Source organism: Simochromis diagramma, unplaced genomic scaffold, assembly GCF_900408965.1.
Source record: "Simochromis diagramma unplaced genomic scaffold, fSimDia1.1 OVJJ01000293.1, whole genome shotgun sequence".
Classification (NCBI taxonomy): Eukaryota; Metazoa; Chordata; class Actinopteri; order Cichliformes; family Cichlidae; genus Simochromis; species Simochromis diagramma.
The window spans coordinates 14430613-14458593 of record NW_024386801.1 but is presented as its reverse complement, the minus strand read 5'-3'; the positions used below and the strand labels follow the sequence as shown (position 1 = coordinate 14458593).

General features: G+C 45.7%; 1 protein-coding gene across 2 annotated transcripts; it reads left to right on the top strand.

Annotated features, from left to right (window-relative positions):
* Positions 1 to 272: 272 nt before the first annotated feature.
* LOC120729991 (filamin-C-like) lies at positions 273 to 24244 on the top strand. Of its 2 annotated transcripts, XM_040026045.1 has the most exons (47): positions 273 to 1049; positions 3328 to 3576; positions 5040 to 5137; positions 6314 to 6464; positions 6903 to 7021; positions 8494 to 8571; positions 8673 to 8835; positions 8924 to 9124; positions 9289 to 9405; positions 10051 to 10188; positions 10354 to 10480; positions 10582 to 10718; positions 10825 to 11018; positions 11108 to 11221; positions 11321 to 11464; positions 11643 to 11766; positions 12041 to 12201; positions 12294 to 12384; positions 12512 to 12681; positions 12806 to 12923; positions 13010 to 13272; positions 13369 to 13966; positions 14139 to 14312; positions 15090 to 15252; positions 15410 to 15738; positions 15832 to 15955; positions 16123 to 16279; positions 16359 to 16548; positions 16645 to 16668; positions 16781 to 17022; positions 17120 to 17219; positions 17313 to 17453; positions 17578 to 17706; positions 17797 to 17970; positions 18091 to 18255; positions 18395 to 18598; positions 18682 to 18834; positions 18958 to 19080; positions 19201 to 19449; positions 19562 to 19831; positions 19936 to 20073; positions 20252 to 20367; positions 21175 to 21307; positions 21430 to 21606; positions 21715 to 21933; positions 22404 to 22625; positions 23562 to 24244. In XM_040026045.1, exons 1-47 carry the CDS (start codon positions 674 to 676, stop codon positions 23747 to 23749), a joined length of 8235 nt encoding a protein of 2744 aa, XP_039881979.1. In that variant the 5' UTR covers positions 273 to 673; the 3' UTR covers positions 23750 to 24244. The 2 variants fall into 2 exon arrangements, with proteins under 2 accessions (XP_039881979.1, XP_039881980.1); XM_040026046.1 differs by lacking the exon at positions 9289 to 9405 and having other exon boundaries at positions 274 to 1049.
* Positions 24245 to 27981: the final 3737 nt, after the last annotated feature.

Genomic DNA, 27981 nt, shown 5'->3' with positions numbered 1-27981 from the left:
TTTTCTTAGTTCAGTGGTTCAGCCACTTGGACCCCGAGCTGCATAACACATTCACAACAATCGGCAAGCCCCAGCCCCCCCCCTCAACAGCCCAAATAGGAGCGCCTAAAAATAAGCAGCATGCCACAACTGTTGCGCTGCCTAATGTCTGACCAATCACTGGCCCATCTTCCCCGTAAACCGACTCCCGTTATCCGCGTGGATTAGCAAATAGACTATGATCACAGACGCTGGGTGACGTGGCCCGGGGGGTCCTTTATAAACCCATCTCTCTCCTCACCCGACTTTCAAGTTAAAACAGAGGGAACTCTTAACGGTGCTGTTCCAGCTCACCTGCCACGAAACTTGAAAAAGCGACATTCTTTCCCCCCGTGGGCCATATTAAAAGGGACGACTTATCAGGAGGGTGCCAATTAAAAAACAAAACAGACGACCAGCTGTCTTGCACGTTGTGATTCGGATCATTTAATCCATCACTGACACCAGAGGCTTCTTCGCAAGTACATCCGAAAAATCTCTAAGCTGCTTTTTTTTTTTGTAACTCATCCGAGTTTGAACTTTCCTCCGCGAGAGCGCGCTTGCCACCGAGCCGCTAAAGTTTTTTTCTTTTTTTGCGCACAATTCAACACACAAGTGTCACCGAGGTATAAAAGTGGACGCGGAAAAAGCCATCATGATGAGCACCAACTACGGCGACGACCAGCTGCCCCCGCAGTACTACCAGGCCACTGATTTCGGGGAAGAGGAGGACGACGAGATGCCCGCCACGGAGAAGGACTTGGCCGAGGACGCGCCGTGGAAGAAGATCCAGCAGAACACCTTCACCAGGTGGTGCAACGAGCACCTCAAGTGCGTTAACAAGACCGTCACCGACTTGCAGAAGGATTTTAGTGATGGGCTGAAGCTCATTTCGCTCTTGGAAGTTTTGAGCCAGAAGAAAATGTACAGAAAGCACCACAACAGACCCAACTTCCGTCAGATGAAACTGGAGAATGTTTCTGTGGCACTAGAGTTCCTGGACAGAGAGCATATCAAACTGGTCTCAATAGGTAAGCCAGCCTCGGGCTCTATTAGCTGTTTGGAAAGTTCACTGTTGTCCTAAAACCTTAACAGGCCACTATTACTTAGGAACAAGTTATGAAAAAGAGAAATTTATGTCGCCTAGATCCTAAAACATACAGAGGACCATGGCAAACACACTCTATTTTGGTATGTTATCAGGCCAGGTGTCAGTCAGCAATAACATGGCTTTTGCAGGCCCCTTGAAGGCAGTGCTGAGAGAGGTCACCAGCTCACTGGAAAATTATTGTGGAGGTGCCACTGAGGTCATTAACTTGTACCAGGGCCAAAACCCGGCACCTCCACACTGTTACTTTTGCTTACTCGCACTGCAGCAGTGTGGTAAATTACGGGCTGGAAATTCAGTAGGACTGCGCTAATGAGAATGACACACTTTATACATGCGGACAGCAGCTACACACACGGACACACAGGCAGCTGTCTCCGTCAGGTCAAGGTTCAGAAAGAACTCACCGAGGCTCTCTACTGATAGCCAATTTCTATCCAGAGCCATCAGCAACGTATGTGAGGTGAGGATTAACTGTGGTGGGATTTGAGGATCAGACAGTGCTGCAGAGAGCTGAAGGTACAATAAATTGTTGTGGATTTGTGGATGTTTTTGTCACGTCGACAGGGTCATAATAGAAAGACTTTTCTCCAGCAGAGTGAACAGAAAGCCACCTCTTAAAGATATTTAACAAACAGGGAGGAGAATTTTAGGTCTAAATGAAAAGTAAGATGACATATGGCTTCACCATACTGACTGTAGACAACCCTGCGTTTTATAAATGAGAGTATTTATTACATTTCTGTGCTCTGGTGTCTAATGATCCTTGCCACACACTTGAGTGAAATTCCTGGCATATCTGAAGCTTTGGCCGTTGGACTGTGAAGGCCACAGCGTGTCCAAATGAAAGAGCACTGCCGGTGTGCGCGATGACACCGGGGGAAAACACTCATCTCTCAAATCACAGGAGTTCTGTTCATCACAGGGAAGAACAGGCCACAATCACAGGCATTACCTCAAAGTCTAGCAGAGTACATGTCCTGGATATTGTGTCTAGGAGTTAATATGGTGGTGTGTGTCTGGCACAGTTGTCGCAGCTGTACAGACACACTTTAGGTCAGACTGCTTTGACAGAAACAGGGCGTGATAATAAAAGCCCTGGCATTTTGCTTCCTAGCACCATCTCCTTTCATGCAGCGCTATGGGGTTACTGTAGCCGTCTCGAGATAATGTCTCAGCCTCATTACAGTGACCCAGAGACACAAAGAAAAATATAAAATAACATAAAAAAACAAATCACCTCGGGCTTAGATGCTCATGTGTCACCATGTGTAACTAGATGCCATTTGATGGCTGTCTCTTTGACCACGCTGGTGCCGGACACAGCGGGATCAAAACCACACTGTGCCACATTGTGCCACCTGCTTCTGTCAGTCAGACAGCGACACATCAAACACTGCCTTCTGACAGGGGGTGGGGAGAGGGGGGTGGGTGCAGATCTATGAAAAGTTAGAAGAGTCTCAATAAAACGCTCTTGTGATAAACAACTGGCATCAAAGGCGCCTCGTTATTAAAGCCTCGGTGAATTAAGTGGGGTGTATCAAATGAGATTAGTCGATTACACATTAAAGTCCTGCCTCTCGTCGGAGGTTATTTGGCTTAAATGGCTGAAGTTCGAAAATTAGAGTGGATGTTATCGGGAGCTATTTGACAAACTTTCCCGTCATGAACTTCAGGAAATGAGCCGCACGCTAACTGTCAATGAATCTAATCTCCATCTATTTGATTTATCGCACTCTCGCGCAACAAGTTCAGGAGGTAATTGAAATCCAAGTGGTATTTATGCAGAGAGGGATCCGTTTCCACATATCCTCAGCTGTCACTATCTTCAGACTACCATTGTGACTGGATGACAGATTGTCAGGGGTCCTCAGCCAGACAGCTGTCTGAGAGAAAGGGACTTGGGGGGTGGGGTGAGTGGTGGGGGACAGGGAAGAGCATTAGATTCTTGTCTTCTCAGCAGTCAATCATCATTGTTTATATTTTTACCCAGAATAGCCTGGTCAACTCTGCAGAATGCCAGGGGAGCACTATTTGATAGATTACACTTATGCTTACATCTTACTATCCTAAAATCTATCTAGTATCTTATCAGGATGGCCCATAAGCATGAAAACAGAGATTGAAAGTTTATCGTGTTGATTTTTTTTAGCAAGTTCTAAATCCTCATGAACTCCGCTGTCACTGTTGTCCAACTACAGATAGCAAAGCCATTGTGGATGGGAATCTAAAGCTGATCCTGGGTCTTATCTGGACTCTCATCCTCCACTACTCCATCTCCATGCCCATGTGGGATGACGAGGACGACGAGGAGGCCAAAAAGCTGACCCCGAAGCAGCGCTTGTTGGGCTGGATACAGAACAAGGTGCCTCAGCTGCCAATCAACAATTTCAACCGTGACTGGCGGGATGGCAAAGCCCTGGGAGCTCTGGTTGACAACTGTGCCCCTGGTAAGAAGCTTGTAGTGGCATCGACTGACTCTACAGGTCAGGTCGTGCAAGCGCTGAGTCAGAATATGCACAGCGTCTGTTGACAGGCTTGTTGCGTGGCAGTTTTTCTTAGTGGAATTTGAGGTCGGGCATGTGCCCATTTGAAACGCTATCACTTCCTCAGGAGAATTCGTCTCCTCATTTAGAAATCGGGGCCTGGTTTCTCTTACTCTTTCTCTGTCTCACACTCACACACACACACACAAACACGCATCTCGTTTCAGATTCAGACGTCAGCCAGCGTAATCTGTCTCTGGAGAACAGGTAGTGTCATGGGGTTGCAGAGAGGTTGCTGATGACCGGAGGATGTCCCCGCCAGCTGTCCCACAGTCACTGAAGCCTTCAACCTCACTGTATCAGGCCCTGAGGCCCAGGCCCAGCTTTAGTGTTTATAGCTTTGCTGCTACACAACACCCCCAAATTTGGGCATCATTCCTCCTCTTCTGTCAAGGGGGATGCTTGGCCCTGCATCAAAATGCAGAATAATCTGTCACAGGGAGGTGCCTAAGCCACAGATCCAAAGACCACAAGGCCGCAATGTGAATCTCTGCCAGTTAAGGCTTCTGTGTCCAGCAATGAACACTAGAGAACCCACTTCTAGCTGTGCTTTACAGAGCGAAAGGTGGAGGAGTAGCAAGAGAAGTGTACAACACCATGTTTAACTGTGTTTACATGAGCCATTGATCTGGGGAGACGCATCTTTCAAACACTGTGCTGCAACACTGACCATACAAGGTCCTGTCAGCGAAATACAGCAGGGTAGCTGATGAAACTAGCTCTGTTCTGAAAAACCAAAACACAGAGGCTCTGCTTCCACTTCACGTCCCAAAGTACAAGGAGCTGGTTCATTAGTCACCTTGACCTTGACCTTGAACAAAAGGATATCCTGTTTGACATGCAGTTAGCTACAGTTTCTGTTACTGTCCAGTTTTCATACAACTAAAGCATAGCTGCTCTTTTCTCCTTTGGTGTTAAAATGGCCTTTATGGCATGCCTTCAAAGCATCAAGCGTAGCATGGTGGCAGGTTTATTTTGTGTTGTGCTGAAAAAAAACTTGCTTTTAGACACATGTAAACTCAACCCTGTTAATACAATAGTTCTTTGTCCATACTAATTGGATAATGGTATTCTGTGGTGTGCCTGCGTGGGCCTTTTGAGTGAGTGGCCACTCCATTGCCAACACTAATCCAATTTAGGCATTAGCGGCACAGAGCAGGCTAGCCACTGCGTCTGTCGAAGCTGTTTCTTTTGAACAGTCCTGAGAGATTGTAGAGCAGAAGTGCGGGTAAGGTCAGTCGCTGTTGTAGTTAGAGGTGTTGGAGAGATAGTAGTGACAACCCAAATGGCCCTATTATACCATGTGCAGTTTAACACCGCCTACGTCAGTCATTCCAGAGCTAAATTGCCTTTTTGCATCCTGTCAGGTTTGTGTCCGGATTGGGCAGACTGGGACCCAAACAAGCCTGTGCAGAATGCCAGAGAAGCCATGCAACAGGCTGATGATTGGCTGGGTGTGCCACAGGTAAGATGCATGATAGACGCCAGTAACAAACTGCCTTTGAGTGTACTGCAGCTCAGCTGGGTGGGGCTGATCTCATGAAACAATGCAACATGAAAAGCAAGAGTGTTTCTTCAGTTTTCTGATTGGCAACTTAGCTATACTCATGGGACATAGGTTCAGAGAGAACAAACCAACTACTGGCAGATTAAACCGAAGCCTAATTTGCAAATGCAAACAGATCTCATACACATGGAAGGCAACACTGAAGTGGGGGGAAAAAACAACAGAACTATAAAGAGACCAACGTTTTTTCCAGGGAGATTATGCTGGAGGATGCCATGAAATATTTATTACCCAGCTCAGGTCTAATATTTCCATTTAGTTTATTGTAGCTCTTAGTAAGTGAGTGTGTAGGAGTTTCATTTTGTGAATTTGTGGAGGTGTGAGATTTCTTAACACCTTCCGAGCCAGCCTCTGAAACTGAGGTGTAAATATGCCTGCGTTCATCAGAATAACAATGTGAAGTGTGCGATATTTTCAGTCCCGTCTGTAAGACCCAGTCTCCGTATTGAAATGTGCACCGTGCGTGTTGTTTACTTGTTTGTCTAAGGCACAGGGTTAGTTACTCTCCATGAGGCTTAGCATTGGTGAGATAGCCAGGGGCTGTATGTCATGGCGTTGCAGGGCTGGGGGATGGATTCCATTGTGGTGTTGTTAAGGAGATGTGGGAGAGGTCTGGCTCAGAATAAATCCCCCCCTTGCTGGCTTATTGAGGGCAACAATCCTTAACCCTGCTGTCCTGAGGTTAAATATAACCAGTGTGGTGCAGGGCTTTGTGCCAGTGTGTGATAGACAGGCAAACAAGTGCTAAAGGGGTGAAGAGGAGCAGGGGTGGAGGGAATAAATAAGTTTTAATCCTCATTAAATCCCACTGCACTATACTTAATAAGGCAAATTTGTAGAAAGAGTAACCCAAAACCCTTGTTGCAAAAAAGACAGTATGTTTAATTAAGACATAAATAAAGCCGTGCTGTCTTTTTATGGTCACAGCTGTCATCGTGGTCTTTGCTTAAAAGCGAAACCGTGTCGTCTGTAATTGAAAACAGTTTTTTAATGAACACCAAATTTTTCCCACAGAAAAGGTCAGCCAGTTTGTGTGACTAACCGCTTTAATGCTGGCCGATTTCTACGCTTCAGGTGATTGCCCCCGAGGAAATTGTCGACCCAGATGTGGACGAGCACTCGGTGATGACCTACCTGTCTCAGTTCCCCAAGGCAAAACTGAAGCCTGGAGCTCCTCTCAAGCCCAGACAGCTTTTTCCAAACAAGGCCAAAGCCTATGGACCAGGTGGGCATCCCAACATGAATGAATGAACAGCTCACAACAGTTCGTACAAGTACTATGACATGAATAATGAATGTTCACCTTCTCAGTCTTGAAAACAGTGATGCTAGGTACTGTTACTGTATAGATAATTTAGCAGTAACACAAGTGTGTTCCCTCAGGGAAACCTTTTAATACTTCTTTTTTGGTGGTGCATCACTTTGTTGCATTTGGTTGTCTGTAAATGTTGCATTGCCCCAAGCTTTTGTGAAAGAAACTCATATTTTATCCGATTGCATTAAAAAATTTATTTTCTGTACTCTCACTGCATTTGCCTGCCTTGCACAGCAATCTAAGCTCAATGCTGTATATTAATTGGATAATTGTAATCTAGAGGGGCCTATTTGTTTGCTCTGATGAGAAAGAAAAAACATGCCTCGTGTTTCTATATTTATATCACAGGCATTGAGCCTCATGGAAACAAGGTACTGCAACCAGCTGTGTTCACTGTGGAAACTCTGGAAGCTGGCAGTGGTGAAGTCCTGGTCTACGTGGAGGATCCAGAGGGACACAAAGAGGAGGCGAGTCATACATGATACCCAAGGGTTGTTTGGCAATCTTTCGTCAAGCTCAGAGCCCCAAATTCAAAATTTGATTAAAGGGCTGGAAAGATAGTTGGCATGCCCCCTTCATCATCCCTCCAGGAGGTATTTGAAGAGTCAGTGATAAAGCAGGGTCTGAAAATTACTAAGGACAAAAATCACATCCTTCATAACGAGTATGAGATGATGCCCTCAGGAAAAAGGTACAGGGTACCAAACTGTAGGTTTACATTTTCTTTAGTGCCATTATCAGTCACATTATTGAATTATTAACCCTAATGCTAAATTTAGACCTCACTTTGTCAGCCCAGCAATGACCTAATCCAGGTGACACTGGGGCATTGGTTTGAAACCAAAAAAAAAGGGTGTTGTGTATGACTACTGCTGTGTCTCATCATAATGGACCAAAACAAAAGCTGCATCCCAGCAGAAAAACATAGATGGGAAATATTTTTAGTTTTCTGTGGAAGTTCTGTCACTTCTGTGAGTTTTTTTCTACTGCTTGTCTGTATACAACTGTCAACATGCCAAAGCAAATTAGGAACAATGTTCCTGGTGTAGTTAGGTGAAACTGTCAAATGGAATAACACACGACAGCCAGTATTATACACACGTACGTGGAAATCACTAACAAGCATTAGCAGCAGGCAGTAAGCGTGATTAATCAAGGAGAAGTGTAAAGCCTGTCATGCCTCTCAGTTCTGGAAAGGCAAGATTTTCTAACTGTGTAGATGCCTAATCTGACTATAGACTGTATATAAAAGATGGGTGTAGCCACAGTGACATCACTCATATCCTGTCCTGTCCTTGTCCCGTCTCCCTTCCCTCACTCCAGCCAGTGTCGCTAAGGGCTTGCTCATAGAGGGTTGTCTGAATGTTGAGGTTTCCACCTTACAATATAAAGCACCTTAAGGAAACTGTTGTGGTGTATATAAAATTGAACTGAATTGAATATGGACTCATAGCAGACAGAACAGTAGGTCGTAGGGGCAGGGAAAAAATATTTTGTCTGGCAACTTTGTGTTGATCAAAAACTCGATATTTTATCAAATACATTTAAGTTCACTGGAAATACAGTGAGCAAGAGGGCTCATCTCATACACCACCATCCTGAGATGATGCGAGCTGAGTAAACTTACATTGAATCAGCTCGAATGCACACAACAAACACTGGACACACTTAGCTTTAACCGTTATCCTAATCATCCATTGCAAAATACTAATAACTGCAATATGCTGAGTACCGTGGGTTGTCTGGGTATTCCCACCTCTAGTAATCAGAAAGAGCGCTGGTTGAAGGCAGACACATTGGTGTCACTTTTCAGAAATTGAAGATATGGTCAGCTTTTATATACAGTTTATGAATATTACATTGTGACCATTGCAACAACACAAAAAGATTTGCTCATCTTTGACTAAATGTCTCTCACTTTGACTTTTTTGTTCTTCAGGCAAAAGTAAAACCCAACAATGACAAAAACAGAACCTACACTGTCACCTATGTTCCTAAAGTTGAGGGAGTTCACAAGGTGAGAGCCCACTGGCAATATTTATTTTGTGTTTTAACCGGTCACGACAGGATAAAACGGACTCTGTATTAAATTTGTCTTGTTTTTTCCTTCAACATTAGGTGAAAGTGTTGTTTGCAGGCCAGGACATTGACAAGAGCCCGTACACAGTGAATGTGGCAAAAGCTTTAGGGGACCCGAGCAAAGTCCAGGCCAGGGGACCAGGTCTGGAGCCCACAGGCAATGTGGCAAACAAACCCACATACTTTGACATCTACACAGCTGGTAAGCATGAAAAAAACACCCACTGCTTAGTGAAATCATATAGAAAACAACAGTCCTCCAATAATCAATGGTTTTCTGGCAAACGTAGGTGCTGGTAATGGCGATGTCAGTGTGGTCATCGTCGATCCTCAAGGCAAAAAGGACACGGTGGAGCTCATCCTGGAAAACAAAGGGGACAGTGTTTTCCGTTGCACCTATCGTCCTGTTCTGGAGGGCCCTCACAAGATTCATGTGCTCTTCGCAGGCCAGGAGATCCCCAAGAGCCCTTTTACTGTCAACATCGCAGAGGGTGAGCCATCTGTCTGTGTTGTAAATTAGTGTCACACAAATCTGATTTCTTACCGTGCTGTAAGTGTCGCGGTGATCAATCCATCACAGTCTGCAGTCAACTTTATTTATCCTGGAAACAGCCACCCTGTAAAGTCCATAATCCTTCCTATTTGTCATTTCTAGCTCCAACTGTTGCTCCTCCCAAGGGAGCGCCACTGCCGATAACTCCTCAGTCAGTGCGCACCCCTCCTGGAGCGAAGGGTGCGACGGGGGCTCCTCCCCCAAAACCTGGCCGTCCAAGTTAGTATTGTCTCATTGGAGGAGCTTGTGCCTCTTGCCTAGCCAGATTGACACAGTGCAATCCTGTGCGCCAGGCCCTGCAGATGCCCCTCTGTGCTTTCCTCTGAGTTTTTGGTGCCGTGGCTTTATGCCATGCTTGGTCGCCTGCTCTATCGTCCCGTGTCCTGAAGCTTGGTGGTTTAGTCATGTTCAGAGAGAAAGAGAGAGAGAGAGAGAGGAAATGCAGTGTTGTACACATAGTTTGCAGTTTTTCCCAGTTAGAATTTCAGCCACTTCCTGCCTGTCTTTGCTCCTCTCTCTTAAAATATCTGTGCTTGTGCTGTCGACATGTTTGTTTTCATCATGGCTGCATTTGCCTCAGCCAATATTCCATTCAAAGCCCGCCCTCAACATTTCAGAGTGACTGACTGAAATGTTGCCGGATGCTTCCTTGATGCCCCGTAATGTGTCAATATTTTGTGCAGCACTGCAGTGAAATTTGTGCTGCAGAAAGCATCATTATCATTTACAGGTTCAGTCTGTCAACATTTGTGGAATCCCACTTCAATTGGAATTTGCTACTAACATTGCTGCAATCAGCTCTTGGCTACTCTGCTTTTTTTTGCTGCTGAATATTTTTCTCACACTTGTTGTTATTCCTTTCAGCCATAAACCCAAACGCTTGCAGAGCTACTGGCAGAGGGCTTCAGCCTACAGGTGTGAGAGTAAAGGAGGTTGCAGACTTCAAAGTTTTCACCAAGGGAGCCGGCAGCGGTGCACTGAGCGTCTCAGTCAAAGGACCAAGTGAGTCAGACAGCTCTGTTCTCTGCATCACTCCTCCTCGTGCATTTTTAGAATGATTTCCTTTGTTTGGGCCCTTTGTCTGCATTCACATACGCGTATGATACGGCACTAAACAACAAAACGAAATGCATAAAATGCGTCTGAGCTGATATTATTCCTTTTCAGCTGGAGCAGAGGAGCAAGTGAAAGTGCGAGATGTGGGAAACGGCGTGTATGAGTGTGAATATTACCCCCTTAAACCTGGTAAATACACAGTCACCATCACCTGGGGAGGCCAGCCCATCCCACGCAGGTAGGGTCCTATTGTTGCCTTCGGCGATTCATTAATAATGCGCGATCACATTTGTGCCAGGTAATATTGTGTATACTTCTTTTTCTTCTTGTGTGCCGCAGCCCTTTCGAAGTTCAGGTGGGTGCGGAGGCAGGTTTTCAGAAGGTGAGGGCCTGGGGTCCTGGTCTGAAGACTGGCATGGTGGGAAAATCTGCTGACTTTGTGGTAGAGGCCATTGGCACTGAAGTTGGAACTCTGGGTAAGATGTGTGCAGGTTATGCAAGCTCTTATGAAAGAAAAGTAATACCATTCTTCAGTGCTTTTAAATCTGAGCTTTATACGTGTGAATGCTTCATTTTTCTCAGGCTTCTCGATTGAAGGCCCATCACAAGCTAAAATTGAGTGTGATGATAAGGGCGATGGCTCCTGTGACGTACGCTACTGGCCCACCGAGCCCGGTGACTATGCTGTCCATGTCATTTGTGACGATGAAGACATCAAGGACAGCCCCTTCATGGCTCACATTCTGCCCGCAGCCGATGATGTTTTCCCTGAAAAGGTAATTCTAGCTGATATCACTTATAAACTGAGAAAGTACAAATCACATCGCCGAGATCTTCAACTGCATCCCAAATAATGTATTTCAAGGTGAAAGCTTATGGTCCAGGCCTGAAGCCGACTGGCGTCATTGTGAACAAACCGGCCGAATTCACTGTTGACGCCCGCATGGCTGGGAAGGGTCAACTCAAGATCTACGCACAGGTATGGCCTGGAATCCTTGTTTTGCATTCATAGGAGTGGGTCACTTATATTCATGTGGGGTGTACACGCCAGACCTGACAAGATTTTGTATCCACTAAGGATGCTGAAGGCTCCACCATAGACATCAAGATCACTGACAGGGGAGATGGCACATTTCACTGTGTATACACTCCTGTCAAGCCCATTAAACACACCATCATCATCACCTGGGGCGAGGTCAATGTGCCCAGCAGCCCCTTCAGGGTAAGAGACTTGTAGATGTACACACACACACACACGCGCACACATGACTTTATACCGCTCTCGAAATTAAGTCTATTTAATAGGATGATACTTCACCAGATATAGACAAAATAAGAGGACTGCAGTGGTTGTACTTCAATCAATTGCATCTGCTTCAAGTACACTGTGAATTCATTAGGTGCTGGTTGGAGAGGGGTCTCATCCAGACAGAGTCAAGGTCTATGGGCCCGGAGTAGAGAAGACGGGGCTCAAGGCTAACGAGCCAACATATTTCACTGTGGACTGCAGTGAGGCTGGGCAAGGTGAGCCTGAACAAGGAGATGATGTGGGTGGTTACAAAAACACTCCTAAGTTTAGTCGACCCTAAAGAAACTAGTGCTGCACCATGCAAATGTAAAAAAAAATGTACAGCACAGAAAGAGAAGAATAAGTGAATCTGTGAAGCTGAATTTATTTGAAATGGATGACAGTATTTTATAAATAAAGCCAGAGGAGTTGAGTGACTGCTTCAATATATTCACACGCTCAACTTTTAAATAACCTTTGTGAACTGTGCTCATTGTTATGCACCGTTAGGGGACATCAGCATTGGAATAAAATGCGCCCCGGGGGTGGTTGGGCCTGCCGAGGCTGACATCGACTTTGACATCATCAAGAATGACAATGACACCTTCACTGTCAAGTACACTCCACCCGGTCCAGGCCGATATACCATCATGGTGCTGTTTGCAGATCAGGTAAGAAAACAGTTTTTGCCTGAGCTGAGGGGGCCGGGCCGTAAAATTATCAGTAGTTTTCATTTTCATTACTTGGTAATTGTATTCCTCAGGAAATTCCAGTAAGTCCGTTCAAAGTGAAAGTGGATCCTTCCCACGATGCTGGAAAGGTGAGAGCAGAAGGGCCTGGCCTCAACAAGACAGGTGAGCTTTCGTGACATCTATACCGTATAGGTATTTACATTCGCAACCACTTCCGTTACATTGCTTTAATGCTCTAGCTTTGATACAAAGTAATAGAACAATTTGACAAGACGCACGTGTGTTGCAGGTGTGGAGGTGGGCACTCCAACCCACTTCAATATCTACACAAAGGGAGCTGGCAAGGCCAAGCCTGAGGTGCATTTTGCTGCGTCAGGCCCAGGAGAGGCAGTTCGTGACTTTGAGATCATCGATAACCACGATTACTCCTACACTGTCAAGTACACGGCTCTTCAACAGGTACAGCGAACCTCTGCTCGATGTCCAGTTAGATTAGAAAAGGAATTATTCACAATAGTGCCATGCATTATTAAATACTCATTCTTCTTCTGGTGTTTTTTATATTTTTTTATTTATTTTTTAGGGCAACATGACAATATCCGTGACTCACGGAGGAGATCCCATTCCCAAGAGCCCTTTCCACATCACAGTGTCGCCAGCTATGGATATTGGAAAAGTGAAAGTGGAGGGATTAGATACCAGTAAGTTATAACCCATCACACATCTATAGTCCAGTTAACTGTATAATTACATGTTTTATGTAAATTTATTGTGCTCTTTCATGCAGAAGTGGAGGTTGGAAAGGATCAGGAGTTCACAGTTAACACAAAGGACGCTGGTGGGCAGGGCAACGTAGGTGTGAAGATGACCTCGCCCTCTGGCCGACCAATCCCGTGCAAGCTGGAATCAGACAAAGCCAAAGGTGTTCACAGTGTGAAGTATATTCCCCCAGAAGAGGGGCAGTACAAGGTTGATGTCAGCTATGATGGGAACCCTGTGATGGGAAGCCCTTTTGGGGTTGAAGCAGTAATGCCTGCTGATCCATCAAAGGTAAAAGATCATGAAAATTGTATAGATTTCTGCACTATGTATGAAGACATGTTTCTCTACCATCTCCCGCAAACTAACTTGACCGTTGCATCACAGGTGCGAGCCTTCGGCCCAGGTCTGAAGGGAGGGGTTGTGGGTAAACCAGCTCCATTCACTATTGACACAAAGGGAGCTGGTGCAGGTGGGCTCGGCCTCACGGTGGAAGGTCCCTGCGAGGCAAAAATTGAGTGCCAAGACAACGGTGACGGCACATGCTCAGTCGCCTACCTGCCCACTGAGCCCGGCGAGTACGCCATCAACATCCTGTTTGCAGAGCAGCACATTCCAGGCTCTCCCTTCAAAGCTGCAGTCCGCCCAGCCTTTGACCCCAGCAAGGTGACGGCTAGTGGGCCCGGTCTAGAGAAGGCCAAGGCGGGTGAACCAGCGACCTTTACTGTGGACTGTACCAGAGCAGGCGACGGCGAGCTCACTATCGAGATTGTGTCAGAGACTGGGGTTAAGGCGGAAGTGCACATCCAGAAAACGGCTGAAGGCACCTTTTCTGTCACATACATCCCACCCTTCCATGGCACACACACCATCACGATCAAGTACGGCGGCCACGTGATTCCCCACTTTCCAAAGGTCCTGCAGGTCGAGCCCTCTGTTGACACCACGGGTGTTCACGTCTACGGGCCTGGAGTGGAGCCCAGAGGTACACATGACAAAATCACCTCAAAATAAATCACTGCATTACATTATAGACATAAAGGTTAGATTTGTTTTATTGGTCGTTACCGCCTTAATATACATGCCAACTGCTCAGAAATAAGTATTAGTAAAGATATTTAATATCTCAGCACCTGAAGGCCTATTTTCTTCTCTAGGTGTTCTCAGAGAAGTCACAACCCACTTCATTGTGGATGCGCGCGCCCTCAACAAGGTTGGAGGAAATCACGTGAAGGTTCACATTATCAACCCCTCTGGCACCAATACAGACACCTACATTACTGACAAGGGAGACGGCACCTACAGAGTGGAATATACGGCGTTCGAGGACGGTAGGAGCAGTCATTATGTTAGATCATACATAAACTAAGAACTGTGGTGAAAAATGTCCAGATTTGACCCGATGCAGATAAATGGAGGATTTTACATGGACAGGGCATGTGAAAGAGTTCATACAGACAGAAAAAAATCGCTAACAAGTGCTTGCATTGGGCGCCATTTGGGAATAAAGCTAAAGAGATGGAAAAGAAAGAGCGAGTGAGAGAGAGAGGGGGGTATAAATACAGAATGATGCAGTGGTGCAATGATGTGAGGGGCAGAGAGCAGGGAAGCAGAGAGTCAGACAGGCTCTGTTTTATAAATAGTGCGCACAGAAGCTCTTAACCAGGTATGTATGTGTGCTGAAGACTGCCTGCACACAGCAGTACAGCAGGGGAATGACAGGGGATATTAATAGAGACCTATAGCACAAAGCAAAGATATCACAGAGCACTTCTCTACCACCAGACATGCTCTAATATCACAGCAGTGTGGCTGGGAATCTGGTGTATAGGCCTACTGAGAGGGCTCTGTCAGAAAAATGTTGTAACAGAATAATGAATAGGGAACAGATGTAACGCCTTGTACATTCACCCGAGCGTCTGCGCTTTTGATAGTGTCTTTTATAAATAAACAGATGTTTACCTACCTAAAAGGGAATTTGTCTGGCCCATAATTTAAGAAGCAGTAACAGAATATATATATATATATATATATATTCTTGCGTTAAAAACAAGCAGACACAGAGGTTTGGCGTCAGACCTGTAAGTGATGTATTCGTTTGTGTGTAGGGATGCATCTGATTGAAGTGCTGTATAATGACGCGCCGGTGCCTAAGAGTCCCTTCAGAGTGTCTGTGGTGGAGGGATGTGATCCAACCCGGGTCCGTGCCTTTGGACCGGGTCTGGAGGGAGGAATAACCAACAAACCAAACTGTTTCACCGTGGAGACCAGGTACTGCTGAACCACATATAAGACAAAAGAATATAAAGAATATTTGCATGTTCTTTAAAATGTTTTTCTTTTTCTGTATTTTGTGGATAAAACAGAGAGTGAGAGTATATTAGAACCCCAGTGTGAACATTTTTTAAATTGTCGGCTTCTGTCACAGGGGTGCTGGTACAGGAGGCTTGGGTCTGACCATCGAAGGAGCCTCAGAGGCAAAAATATCCTGCAAGGACAACAAAGATGGCAGCTGCAGTGTGGAGTATGTGCCCTTCACTCCTGGAGACTACGATGTGAATATTAACTACGGAGGTCACCCGATCCCCGGCAGTCCGTTCCGTGTGCCAGTTAAGGATCCCGTGGATCCCAGCAAAGTAAAGTGCTCAGGTCCAGGTCTGGGCGCTGGAGTGAGAGCCCATGTTCCTCAGACTTTCACTGTGGATTGCACCAAGGCTGGACAGGCCCCACTGGATGTCAAACTCTATGGCCCAACAGGTGTGAATGGGCTCTATTAATAAGAAAAACTGTCATTAATGCACCAAGTGAGTGACAAATAGCAGTAATTATGTGGCATGTCTTTATTTCTAGGGACCGTGGAGCCTGTTGGTGTGAAGAATAACAGTGATGGAACCCACACAGTTCACTACACTCCAGCCCAGGATGGCCCGTACACTGTAGCAGTCAAATATGCTGACCAGGAAGTCCCACACAGGTAGAGTCTGAGTATAAGAGTAATCCAGGCAATTTGTTTTGATGTCTTGTTTAAATCTCTGCTCTTTGTGTCTGGATTTAGAAGCGCTAAACACATTTTTGTGTCCCATTTCTACCTTTTTGTCACACTGAATATGTAATTATATTTGCTACTGGCCTCGCCAACAGTCCATTCAAGGTAATGTCTCAGCCTGGGCACGACGCCAGTAAAGTACGTGCCAGTGGCCCTGGTCTCGATACCAAAGGTGTGCCCGCTAGCTTGCCTGTTGAGTTCACCATTGATGCTCGTGACGCTGGAGAGGGACTGCTCACTGTGCAGATTCTGGTAGGTTTTCCTTCCTTTTACACAGTGTTTTCTAAACAATAAGACACTATGTAAAATAACATGAAATGTCTGGTCACAGGACCCAGAGGGAAAGCCAAAGAATGCAACCATCCAGGACAACAGAGATGGCACATACACTGTCTCCTATGTGCCTGACTCTACTGGCCCCTACACTATCACCATTAAATATGGAGGAGATGAGATTCCTTACTCCCCATACCGTATCCAGTCTCTGCCCACAGGAGATGCCAGCAAATGTCGTGTCACAGGTAGGAAAATACTTATGATAAATAACAATATTATCAGCAATTTTAATTTAATGTTCATGTTTTTTTAACCATCATGCTCTTTTTTTATTTCCGCAGTTTCTATTGGAGGACACGGCGTGTGTGAGTATCCAAAGCTTTGCTTTTATATCTGCACTGCACTGCTGGAAGACTTTACAGGAATCAATGCAGCACATTTTACCACTTATCCTTCTTTCCTCTCTGTCCTTAACAGCAAGTCTGCAAAAGCTGCAGACCTCTGAGGATACAGTTATAACAGTGGATGCCAAGGCTGCTGGGAAAGGCAAGGTGACCTGCAAGGTTCTGACCCCACAGGGGATGGAGGTGGACATGGATGTGGTGGAAAACCACGATGGCACCTTTGACATTTACTATACAGCACCTGAACCTGGGAAATATGTAATTACCATCCGCTTTGGGGGACAAAACATCCCTAAAAGCCCCTTCCATGTGATGGTGAGTAAAGGATTATTCGCTAGCTGCCACAGTTCTGTGTGCTTTTAAACTGACATTCAATGAAACCAACAGTTTATTTTTTCTTGCTCCTTGACAGGCCACAAATGAGCCAGTCGTTCCCCGGGATACTGTGGATCCTCTCTTCCGTCCCGTTAACTTTCTCGTCCCCTTCACACCACAGCAAGGCGAAATCACAGGTGTGACAAACACACACAAAAAGTCTGCGCACACATGCACACAAAATATCTTATTTTTTAGGTCACTGACATTTAACCGTCTTACCTCTGCAGGTGAAGTGCGGATGCCTTCTGGCAAGACTGCTCGCCCACACATCACTGACAATAAGGATGGCACAATCACTATTAAGTACCAGCCCACGGAGAAAGGCCTGCACGAAATGGACATCAAATATGATGGAAACCACATACCAGGTCAGCAGCACACCATGTTGGATGGATGGATCGGAATTTAGTGCTATTGATTAATTTTGCTCCAGATTTAAAAATATAAAATGCAGTATTAATCACTGGTTGCTGATGATTATGCCCTCTTTAGGAAGCCCTCTGCAGTTCTTTGTGGATGCAGTGAACAGTGGAGTGGTGACTGCTTATGGCCCAGGTCTGAGTTATGGCATGGTCAACAAGGCTGCCACTTTCACAGTGGTCACGAAGAATGCAGGAGAAGGTAGCAGAACATAGGCCTTTTTTAGTGATATTTATGAGACAACTGAAAAGAGAAATTACATAGCGGAAGTTTTTTTTGTGTCCCTTTCAGGTGGTCTGTCGCTAGCAGTGGAGGGCCCCTCCAAGGCTGAGATCACCTGCAAGGACAACAAAGACGGCACCTGCACTGTGTCCTACCTGCCCACAGCACCCGGAGACTACAATATCATTGTCAAATTTGACAACAAGCACATTCCTGGCAGTCCCTTTACTGCCAAGATCACTGGTAAGGAAGTACATTATAATATGTATACACTATACACATAGATGTATATATTGAATCTTTAAACTATCACTTGCATTTATGGCTCGACAAAGATCTAAATCATCTCTTTTTTTAATTAAGGGGATGACTCCATAACCAGAACATCCCAGCTGAATGTCGGCACAGCGGCCGATGTGTCCCTAAAGATCGCAGAAACTGATCTGAGCTCTCTGACTGCCAGTATCAGAGCCCCATCTGGCAACGAAGAGCCGTGCCTACTTAAGAGACTGCCCAACAGACACCTCGGTGGGATATTAATTTTCCTGTTACACAAAGACTAAGAAGAGTAGAAGATTGATAAGATTCACCTGACGGATTTAGGCTTTTTTTCCCAGGTTGGTCGCATTGAATTTCTTTCCTCTGACCCTTCTTTTTATGCCCACAGGCATCTCTTTCACTCCTAAGGAGGTTGGTGAGCATGAAGTGAGCGTTAGGAAGAATGGCATGCATGTGGCCAACAGTCCTTTCAAAATCATGGTTGGCCAGTCAGAGATTGGTGAGGCCAGCAGGGTGAAGGCTTTCGGTAAAGGCCTGGTGGAGGCACACACTTTTGAAATGGCTGAATTCTTTGTGGATACTAGGAATGCAGGTATGCTTTTTTTAAGTGGTACATGACACACAGACATAGTTTTACAAAAAAGAAGCAAATAAACAGTCAAATCTGTTGCCTAGGTTACGGAGGTCTGGCACTGTCAATCGAGGGTCCGAGCAAAGTGGACATCAACTGTGAAGATGTGGAGGATGGGACTTGCAGGGTGACCTACTGCCCAACAGAGCCTGGAAGTTACACTGTTAACATCAAGTTTGCAGAAAAGCACATCCCAGGTTAGAATCTTTTACTTTGGGAAAAAAAGAGGATATTTTGCTTTAAGAATAATAAATCTTTTAAAAAAACACCATCTTAAAATGAATTAAATCTGCATATGTGTGTGTGCGTGTTCTTTCCAGGAAGTCCTTTCACAGTGAAGGTGACCGGAGAGGGAAGGATCAAGGAGAGTATTACTAGGAAGAGACAGGCCTCATCCATTGCGTCAGTGGGAAGCACATGTGGTCTTAACCTTAAGATCCCAGGTGAGCACAGAAGCCAGTTAGAAATGGTTAGAGAGCAGAGGAACAACGGGGAGCGATTTTAAATAAATGAAGCTACGGTATTCTTACATTTATACTCTCACTGCTTCTTCCTTGCTCTAGGAAACTGGTTCCAGATGGTTTCAGCTCAGGAGAGGCTAACGAGGACATTCACTCGCAGCAGCCACACTTACACCCGCACCGAACGCACAGAGATCAGCAAAATCCGCGGTGGAGAGACCAAGAGGGAAGTACGAGTGGAGGAGAGCACTCAGGTGGGAGGAAGAGGAAGCCCATTCAGAGATGTTTTTGGAGACTTTCTAGGCAGAGAGAGTCTCAGCAGCTTCGCTGGCATCACTGCCAGACCTGAGGGTGAGTCTAACTCTGAATCCAGCTTTAGCTGCCTGCTAAATCACCGATGTACTCTATGCCTATTATGTATCCTGGATTGTTTCTGATCTGACGTTTTGCTCTGCCATACCAGTGGAGAGTGGTTCCCAGGCCATGACAGCTCAGGTGACCAGCCCCAGTGGGAAAACAGTGGACGCCGACATCGTGGATGGAGGCAGCAGCACCTACAGTGTGCGCTTCATCCCTCAGGAAATCGGACCCCACACAGTCAATGTCAAGTACAGAGGCCAGCACGTCCCCGGTAGCCCCTTCCAGTTCACCGTGGGTCCCATGGGGGAGGGTGGAGCACACAAGGTCCGCGCAGGTGGTCCCGGGCTGGAGAGAGGCGTTGCTGGAGCGCCTTGTGAGTTTCCTGTTTGTAAACAGCCATGCTGTTAACGGGAATGACTGTGTTTTGACATTCTTCTTCCTTAAGATTAACATTCTCCTTTACTTTATCTTCTTTAGCTGAATTTAGTATCTGGACCAGAGAGGCAGGTGCTGGTGGCCTGTCCATTGCCGTGGAGGGGCCCAGCAAGGCTGAAATCTCATTTGAGGACAGAAAAGATGGTTCCTGCGGTGTCTCCTATATAGTGAAAGAACCAGGTAGAACTTCTATCACACACAGCCGTGGTATTTTCCTCATGCATGTTTTAGCAGTGCGACTCGTGTGTGTGTGTGTGTGTGTGTGTTTGTTTCTGAGCTGCTAAGCTTTTCAGTAATTCCTGTGAGCCTTCTCCACTTCATTTGATGGTGGAAGTAAATAACCTGTCTGCCTCCCCAGGTGACTACGAGGTGTCAATCAAGTTCAACAACGAGCACATCCCTGACAGCCCCTTCATCGTTCCGATTGCTACACTGTCAGACGAGGCCCGCAGGCTGACTGTCACAAGCCTTCAGGTTAGCTCTCGCACACATATGCACACTTCCACACACACATACGCAGCTGTCAATAGTCACATTAATTATTTGTCTCAGCAGCTATCACAGACAAAATAGATACGCAATCACAGAATATCAAGGTAGAATAGCAGATGGCATGTGACATAATGTGCGATTGGTTGCAGATCTTTCTAAAAGCACTTTGCCCTTGAAGTGTAATTGAATGCCAGCGCTGGAGCAGTACCCATGAATATAATACTGTGATGCTGGCCAGTGATGAAGGGCTGGATTAACTGTCCCTCTGTAATGTGGGGCATCACAAGCTGTGCTATGTGAGCACTCAGTTGCTCTGCTGTGATTGTGTTTCCGTCTGAGCGAAAGCAAGAAAGCAAATTGTGAGCTGAAGATAAAGATACCTCTGACAGCTCACGATATTGGTGTCAGTGGCAGACAGATGTTGTTTTATTTGCTTTCATAGTCTCCGTAACGGCTGCCAACGATGCTAAAACCATGTATTTTTAGTTAACTGAAATGCCACTTCAGAGCACTTTTTCTCGCACTAGAAAATGAAAAAGGCAGGTAAAGTGCAACGGCAGCATTTAAAATGTCACGCTATCTCTGTCTGCTAGGACCTCTTGTCCATCTGTGGGGCAAAAAACGCTAAACGCCTCGCTGTAATCTTTGACCTTTTCTGCCTCTCACACGCAAATGCTCTATCTATTCTCGTTCAGGCATGATGAGTCACACACATTGTGTCCCTAAATGTGTGGGCCGCACGCACACACACACACATTTTGTGATCCTATTATTACCTGTCTTTTGCAGGAGAAAGACTTGAAGGTGAACCAAGAGGCATCTTTCATGGTGCAGCGCAACAGCGCCCGAGGTGTGGTTGATGCCAAGGTCCACACCCCCTCTGGCTCTTCTGAAGAATGCTATGTCACCGAGCTTGACAGCGGTATGCACCACCCTCAGCTTTTAGCATTAAGTAGGCTGCACAACAGAGATAACTCAGGTTTTTTAATTTCAACGCGTCATCTGTGAGCATAAGAGCAGAAATGTCTCCTCTTGTGTTTTTAGACAAGAGTGCAATCCGCTTCATTCCACGAGAGAACGGAGTTCACTCCATAGATGTCAAGTTCAATGGATGCCACATTCCTGGGAGCCCATTCAAAGTGCGAGTGGGAGATCCAGGGCTTATTGGAGACCCTGGCATGGTGACTGCACATGGCCCTGGACTGCAAGGGGGAACCACAGGTGCATTTCACTGCCATTCACCACCATGTGCTCCTGCTATTGTTAATATTCTTGCACAATTGCAACAAGGGGGAAGCCCTTCAAACATCTGCATCTTTCTTCTTACAGGTGTACCCTCAGAGTTTGTGGTCAAAACCTGTAACGCAGGCTCCGGCACTCTGTCGGTCAACATCGATGGGCCGTCCAAGGTCAAGATGGACTGTCGGGAGTGTCCTGAAGGCTATAAGATCACCTATACACCCATGGCACCCGGCAACTATCTCATCACCATCAAATACGGCGGGCCACAGCACATAGTGGGCAGCCCTTTCAAAGCCAAAATCACAGGTGTGCTTGACAGTATATATCTGCATGATAGGTCTTCGATTGAGAGATAAGTGCATCTCTGAAAAGTGCAGAAGTAATGAAAATGTCACGTCTTCCACGTGTGTGCTTCTCCGTGTTCATCTTAGATAAAAGCTGTTTTTCTCTTGCACTGCAGCAATATATTCCTGTCACTGGCTGACGGAAAAAAAACATTCCCATTTTTTTTATTAGTGTTACATAAAAATGCTTTCAAGTTTGAAAACAACTCCCAAGAGTCCCTGAAAGTTCACTTTATTTGAAAGTGGTATAAAATCTTTTCCAATTTGGGCTTCCTTGAATGTTTCTGTTGAGGAAAAACTCACCCTATAAACAGCAGCTTTTCCTCCCTCATATCTTTGTCAATACCCAGTGTGTTATGTAATGTCTGGATTAAGCCATGATGACTGGAGATAACTTTTTTTTTTCTCTTTCTCTTTTTCTCTCTCCCGCAGGCCCGAGGCTTTCTGGGGGACACAGCCTCCACGAGACCTCCTCCGTCTTGGTCGAAACGGTTACCAAAACATCCAAAGTGGGTGGTGCTTACAGCTCCTCCTCTTCTACCACCTCATCCAAAATGACGTCAGATGCTAGCAAGGTGGTTTGTCGTGGAACAGGGCTGTCCAAGGCTTTGGTTGGGCAGAAAAACAATTTTACTGTCGACTGCAGCACAGCAGGTGAGGCGATAGAGATCAAACATATTTTGCGTGAATACAGAAAAAAAGCAGGATTTGAGCACTGGTATATACAGACACCAAAGTGAGGTTTATTAAATGATTCACACTGTAACCGTATGTTAACAGGTAGTTTTAAGCTGCTATGACCTCAATAATCTCAGGTTTTTTATGCAGTGAATGAGTGGGATCTGGATTTACATATTTCACAATATAAAAGTCCAAATTTAGTTTCAATTCCCCAAAACAGTTGCCTCAAGGTGTTTTATATTTTAAGGTGAAAACCCAACAATCAGGTCACCCGCCTATGAGCAAGCACTTGGTGACAGTGGGAAGGAAAAACTGCCTTTTAACAGGAAGAAACCTTCGGCAGAACCAGGCTCAGGGAGGGGCATCCATATGCTGTGACCGGTTGTTAGTGAAGGGAGGAAGAAAAGACAAAAGACAAACTGTGGAAGAGAGTCAGGGATTAATACATTAATAAATCATCATAAAAACCTAAAATTTTGATACAATCAAAGCTCTCTATATTTTTTTACACTACCTCCCTCACTTATTTCGGGCTCAACCAAATAATTTGTAAACATCATCATCATAGATGCCTGGTAAATGTTAAATTGCTCATTTTCTTTCAGCAGACAGCTGCAAACTTAGTGTAATATTCTAATATTTAATGCTACGCAAGAAACAAAGTCTACTTTCCTGAAAAGAGCTGCAGAACCAAAGAAATGTATAAAAAACACAAGACAATGTCATCACAGAGGTCATGATGAACTGCAGAAACGAGGAATATTTCTCTGTTACTTTGTCATTTTAGGAAACCTCTCTGACATCATACATTTTCTTTTCATTGGCTGAATAAAAGAATATTTAAACTTGCACAACCACCAGCTTTTGTAGACCACTATCATTAAATCTCCCTCTTGCCGCTCCATCCAGGTACCAACATGCTGATGGTGGGCGTGCACGGACCCCATGCTCCCTGTGAGGAGGTCTACGTCAAGCACATGGGCAACAAGCTCTATAACGTCACCTATACCGTGAAGGACAAGGGCAGTTACACCGTCATTGTTAAATGGGGCGACGATAACGTGCCAGGAAGCCCGTACAAAGTGGCTGTACCATAAAAACAACAGCAACAGTGACAAAAAGACTCCATCCCTTCTGACCCTCCACGCTTTCCTCCTCATGTGCATGCATCATTCAGTACTTCATTTCCGGCACCGCTGTTTGCTCTTCAGCAAGGATCACAATCTACTAAACATGCAAGAAAACCTGCAAGGACATTTGCTTACAGAATTACTGATGGCAGAGAAGCTGTTGTGCCAAATTATTGTTTAAACTTCAGATGATGTGTGTGTGTACACTCCAGGTATGCATCCACATTCAGACAGGTGTGGGGGCAGCACTGTGATTCAGAAGTCCTTGAGCGACCCCCAAATGGCACAAGTACACGAATGTTAAACAGATGCTAGAGTAACAGTGTTTAGAGTGTGATACAGTATGGTTTTGTATGATTTAAGAATGACAAAATTGACTTTTTTTTGTTATATTAACCTTTTTTTTTTGGTAAGTCTTTGCAGACCTAATAAAGATTTAATTGCTAACTTTCCAGATGAAAATGATTTGGTTTATTTGATTTCACGCTGTGCTGGCAGATGCTTCGCGGGCTCTGCGAGAGGCATCTCTTACGTTTTACATTTCCATAGTTTCATCATGCAGCTATTTTCTGACCACTGCTGGTTCCTCTGTCTGAGCAGCTGTCAGGATTTTTCTTTTCGATCACAGCAGCTCTCAGCTGAGTAGCTGCCCTTTAGATATTTGAGAGCTGAAAACTTTCTTCCCGGCAAACTTCAGACTGTGCAACCAACATTTAAAATCGACTCTCCTAAAGGTCTTCATTTACCTTTAACTTGATATCACGATACAGTGTTGCGTCAAATAAATAATAAAGGGTTTCTCTTCGAGTTCACCTTGTTTGCATCCTGTACTTGTCCAGATGCAATCACAAGATGGCAGCATAGGCAAGCTCACATCTGTATTCATATCTCCAGAAAATACACCATAATGCAATCTCCATTGTTCCCAGTAAAGATTGACTACACCATGCTCAACACGAGGAAGCCCGCGGAGCGTAGAAAGCAGGGGGAAACGGCTTCTGTTGTTTGTGTAATTAATCCTGTTGGATCAGAGATGGAACACAAGTGGATTCTGTTGTGGCGTCCTCATGGTGGGGCGCAAACCAACCAGCAAGGAGGGAGGTCTACCCTTTCGCTTGTGTGTATGTGTGTGTGTGTGTGCCTCTCCATGAATTGTGTGTGGTCTGTGGGCCTCGGTACGACAGTGAGTCAGCCAAGCAGCCTCCACACGGTGACACAGTTCACCTGAACCAATACCATTCTTCACAGAGAGGAGCCTATAATTAGGTGCTAATTTTCTCTGGTTCCACTGTGACATGATGCTGGGGGCCATGGCGAGGCAAGACAGAGCGCGTGGGTGCATCTGATGAACAGTGGCGAGAACTCGACTCGAGACCATCTGGCCGAGTGGCTGACGCTGCCCGCTGCTGTCTCTGCTGACGCTGGGACCGGGCAGGGCCCTCCCACGTCAGTCTGTCCTCCCCGTACTGCTCCTCCGGACCGGGACCCAGGCGTCTGTCCACCACAACATGTTTATCTCGAGTGGATGCCAAGTGAATCGGGTGCAGCGATCCAGCAGCATAGAAAAAAAAAAAGGAAGGGGGGCGGGGGGTACAAGCATAGGGGGGAGGAAGAGGAGAGGGCAAAGAGAGGGGAAGAGAGTGTGGGAGGAAGAGGCTGAGAAAGATGGATTAGAGGAAGAGAATGGGATTAAAAGAATCCAGATGGAAGAAAGGAAGACAGGCCCACAGACACACACACACACATACACAAACACACAAAGACACAAAAACAGAGAAGCAGACAAACAAAAGTACATTAAAGACAACCTAAAAAAACTGACTGCAGATGAAGCAATCAAATCGCTGTTCTAGGTCATTGAGAGCATGCTAATGCAGTGCATAACTTTACCGTCAAAGATAGCACTGGTGTTCGACTATTGGAAGATGAGGGGGGGTGTTTCTGCATGGAGATGCTTCTCCCTCTCTCTCTCACACACACACACACACACACTTACCGACAAACACAAAAGTCTGGATTATGTTAAAAGTAAAATTGTGTAAAGGCATGCCCCCAAAAGCTTTTGAAGATGGTGCTCTCGGGGCAAAAAACTCATTCTCCAGCGTGCCCCTATCATGCTGACTCCTGTTCTCTTCTCTCTTTTCCATCTACTCTGATCCAGCCTTTCCCACCCTCCCTTTCTTCCTTCCCCTCCCCGCCTCCCCCGAGTTTAATTTTTCCTCCCGCTCCTTAAACTCCTATCAATCTAAGCTTCTGCAGTTTATTTCTCATCTTCCTTCCTCTGTCACCGAGAGCCTTGTCCCCAGGCCTGCATCTTCTACCTTTGACCTCTATCTGTCAATGCCGGCTGTCTCCTCAACTCAGATGGAAATCCCGGAAGATTGGGTCACAAGACATTGACATCTCTCGGAGCAAATAATGAAAAAAAAAAAAAGGGGAAATGAACCAGCAAACAAACAGCTAAACGAGTGTTTGCACAAACAAATGGTTGCCCGGCCGGGTTAATGAATGAACATGTAGGGAGAGAGAGAGAGGGATTGTTGTAGCAATGCATCCATTCAGTTTCCATCCAAGCCTGAAGATTCTGCTGTGTAATTGCTTCATGCATAGTTGATACACTGCATAATCAACCAAATACGCTGGATTTTCTCTGTTTGTGTAGATCTGGACTTTGAGGGCCACTGGAAAGTTAGGATTTGGAGTTGCTTTTAATGCAAAAACTCATTCATATCTGAGCGCTCAACGTTCTCCTTTCAAACACACAGGCACACGCGGGACCAGTGAAAGGTATGCTTTCCTGTAGTTGAATCAGGACCGCAATGTGTTTTATTCATATAGATGAAATATTCATTAGCCTGTTGTCGCTCTGCTTTTGTCTGTGTCTCTTACACGTAAGCCGATTAAAAATCAAGACGGACTACGGCCGCAAATTGGTTAGCTTCATGTAGGGGTGTAAAAACAATGCAAATGGATGGACGGAGTTCCCAATGGGCGTCAGCAGATTGTGTTCATGCAGCATGCAAATGCGTAAAGCATGAAGCTGGTCCAAGCCCTCAAACCAGTTGCTGAATAGTTGCTGCACTATAGAGAGGGATGGATTTCTGTTGATGGAAGCCTCCAACGAGAGATGCATACCAAAGACCTCCCACCCTAAGAAAGCATTTTCACACAAAGCAAGAGGCACACATTTCTGCCATATACACACATACATATAAGCTTGGCTAGTCATTCATGCTCGAACAGAGCAGACTCGAACAGGCAGGCAGCACCACGCACACGAAAAGAAACAGCGTGATGTGAAATGGTTTAGCTTCATGAGGTGTATGAACAGCAACAGCCCAAGGCAGGAGAAATGACAGGGAGAGAAAGCGTCCTTTTTCCTCTGAGAAAGGTGTGTTCACACTTCTTTTGTGGAGCAGCAGGGACATGTCAGGGGCAAAGTCCCCATGTCTCCATCTCTAATTGGAGCGTATCCCTCTGCCCTGTCCCCATCGCACTATGGTGAATGCAGGATGCTGTGCTAATGGATAGCCCCCCTGCGGAGGGCTTGTCCTTGATGTGCGATTTGACGGCAGCCCTTGCTGAGGGTAGACTGCAGATTAGAGGCAAATCAGAAGATTTGTTTGTCCTCTCCAAGCGGGGTGGGACATTCAAGGAGAGAGACCAGCCGTGTGCTGTGATGGAGTGGGTTGGACCGGTACGACAGATGTGTGTTAGTGTGACTGATGTGTTTTGGGTGAGCAGGCTGCGCTGGGTCACCGACACCTGGAGAACGAACATAAGCCCGTCCAAGAAATGCCTGGGCATACTGATGCTGTGTTTGTTTCGATCACTGTCCAAATGGCGAGCTGAGCCAAAGGTAGCTTTCTGTGATAGCACCGTTGGTGAAGATTTAGGAGAAGATAACGATGTTGTAATTACCTGTGCTAAATTGGAACTGTGGCTGCTCAATGAGGTATAAACAAGGTTGCTCTGGTCCCCTTGGGGTAATTGTTTCAGAAGCCTGCAACAGCCCGGTCCAGTGATGGTGAAATTGGAAGGGGTGGTATCCTGTAATTTCTCAGACCACTGAAGCGTGCCCTGTGTGTGGGCTGAAACTCAGGCTGATTCCAAATGGAAGCATAACTTTTTGTTCCCTCTTACTGTAAGAGTCAAAGTCATTGGTCTCAATCAGCTTTAAACCTGGAGATGATAGGGGC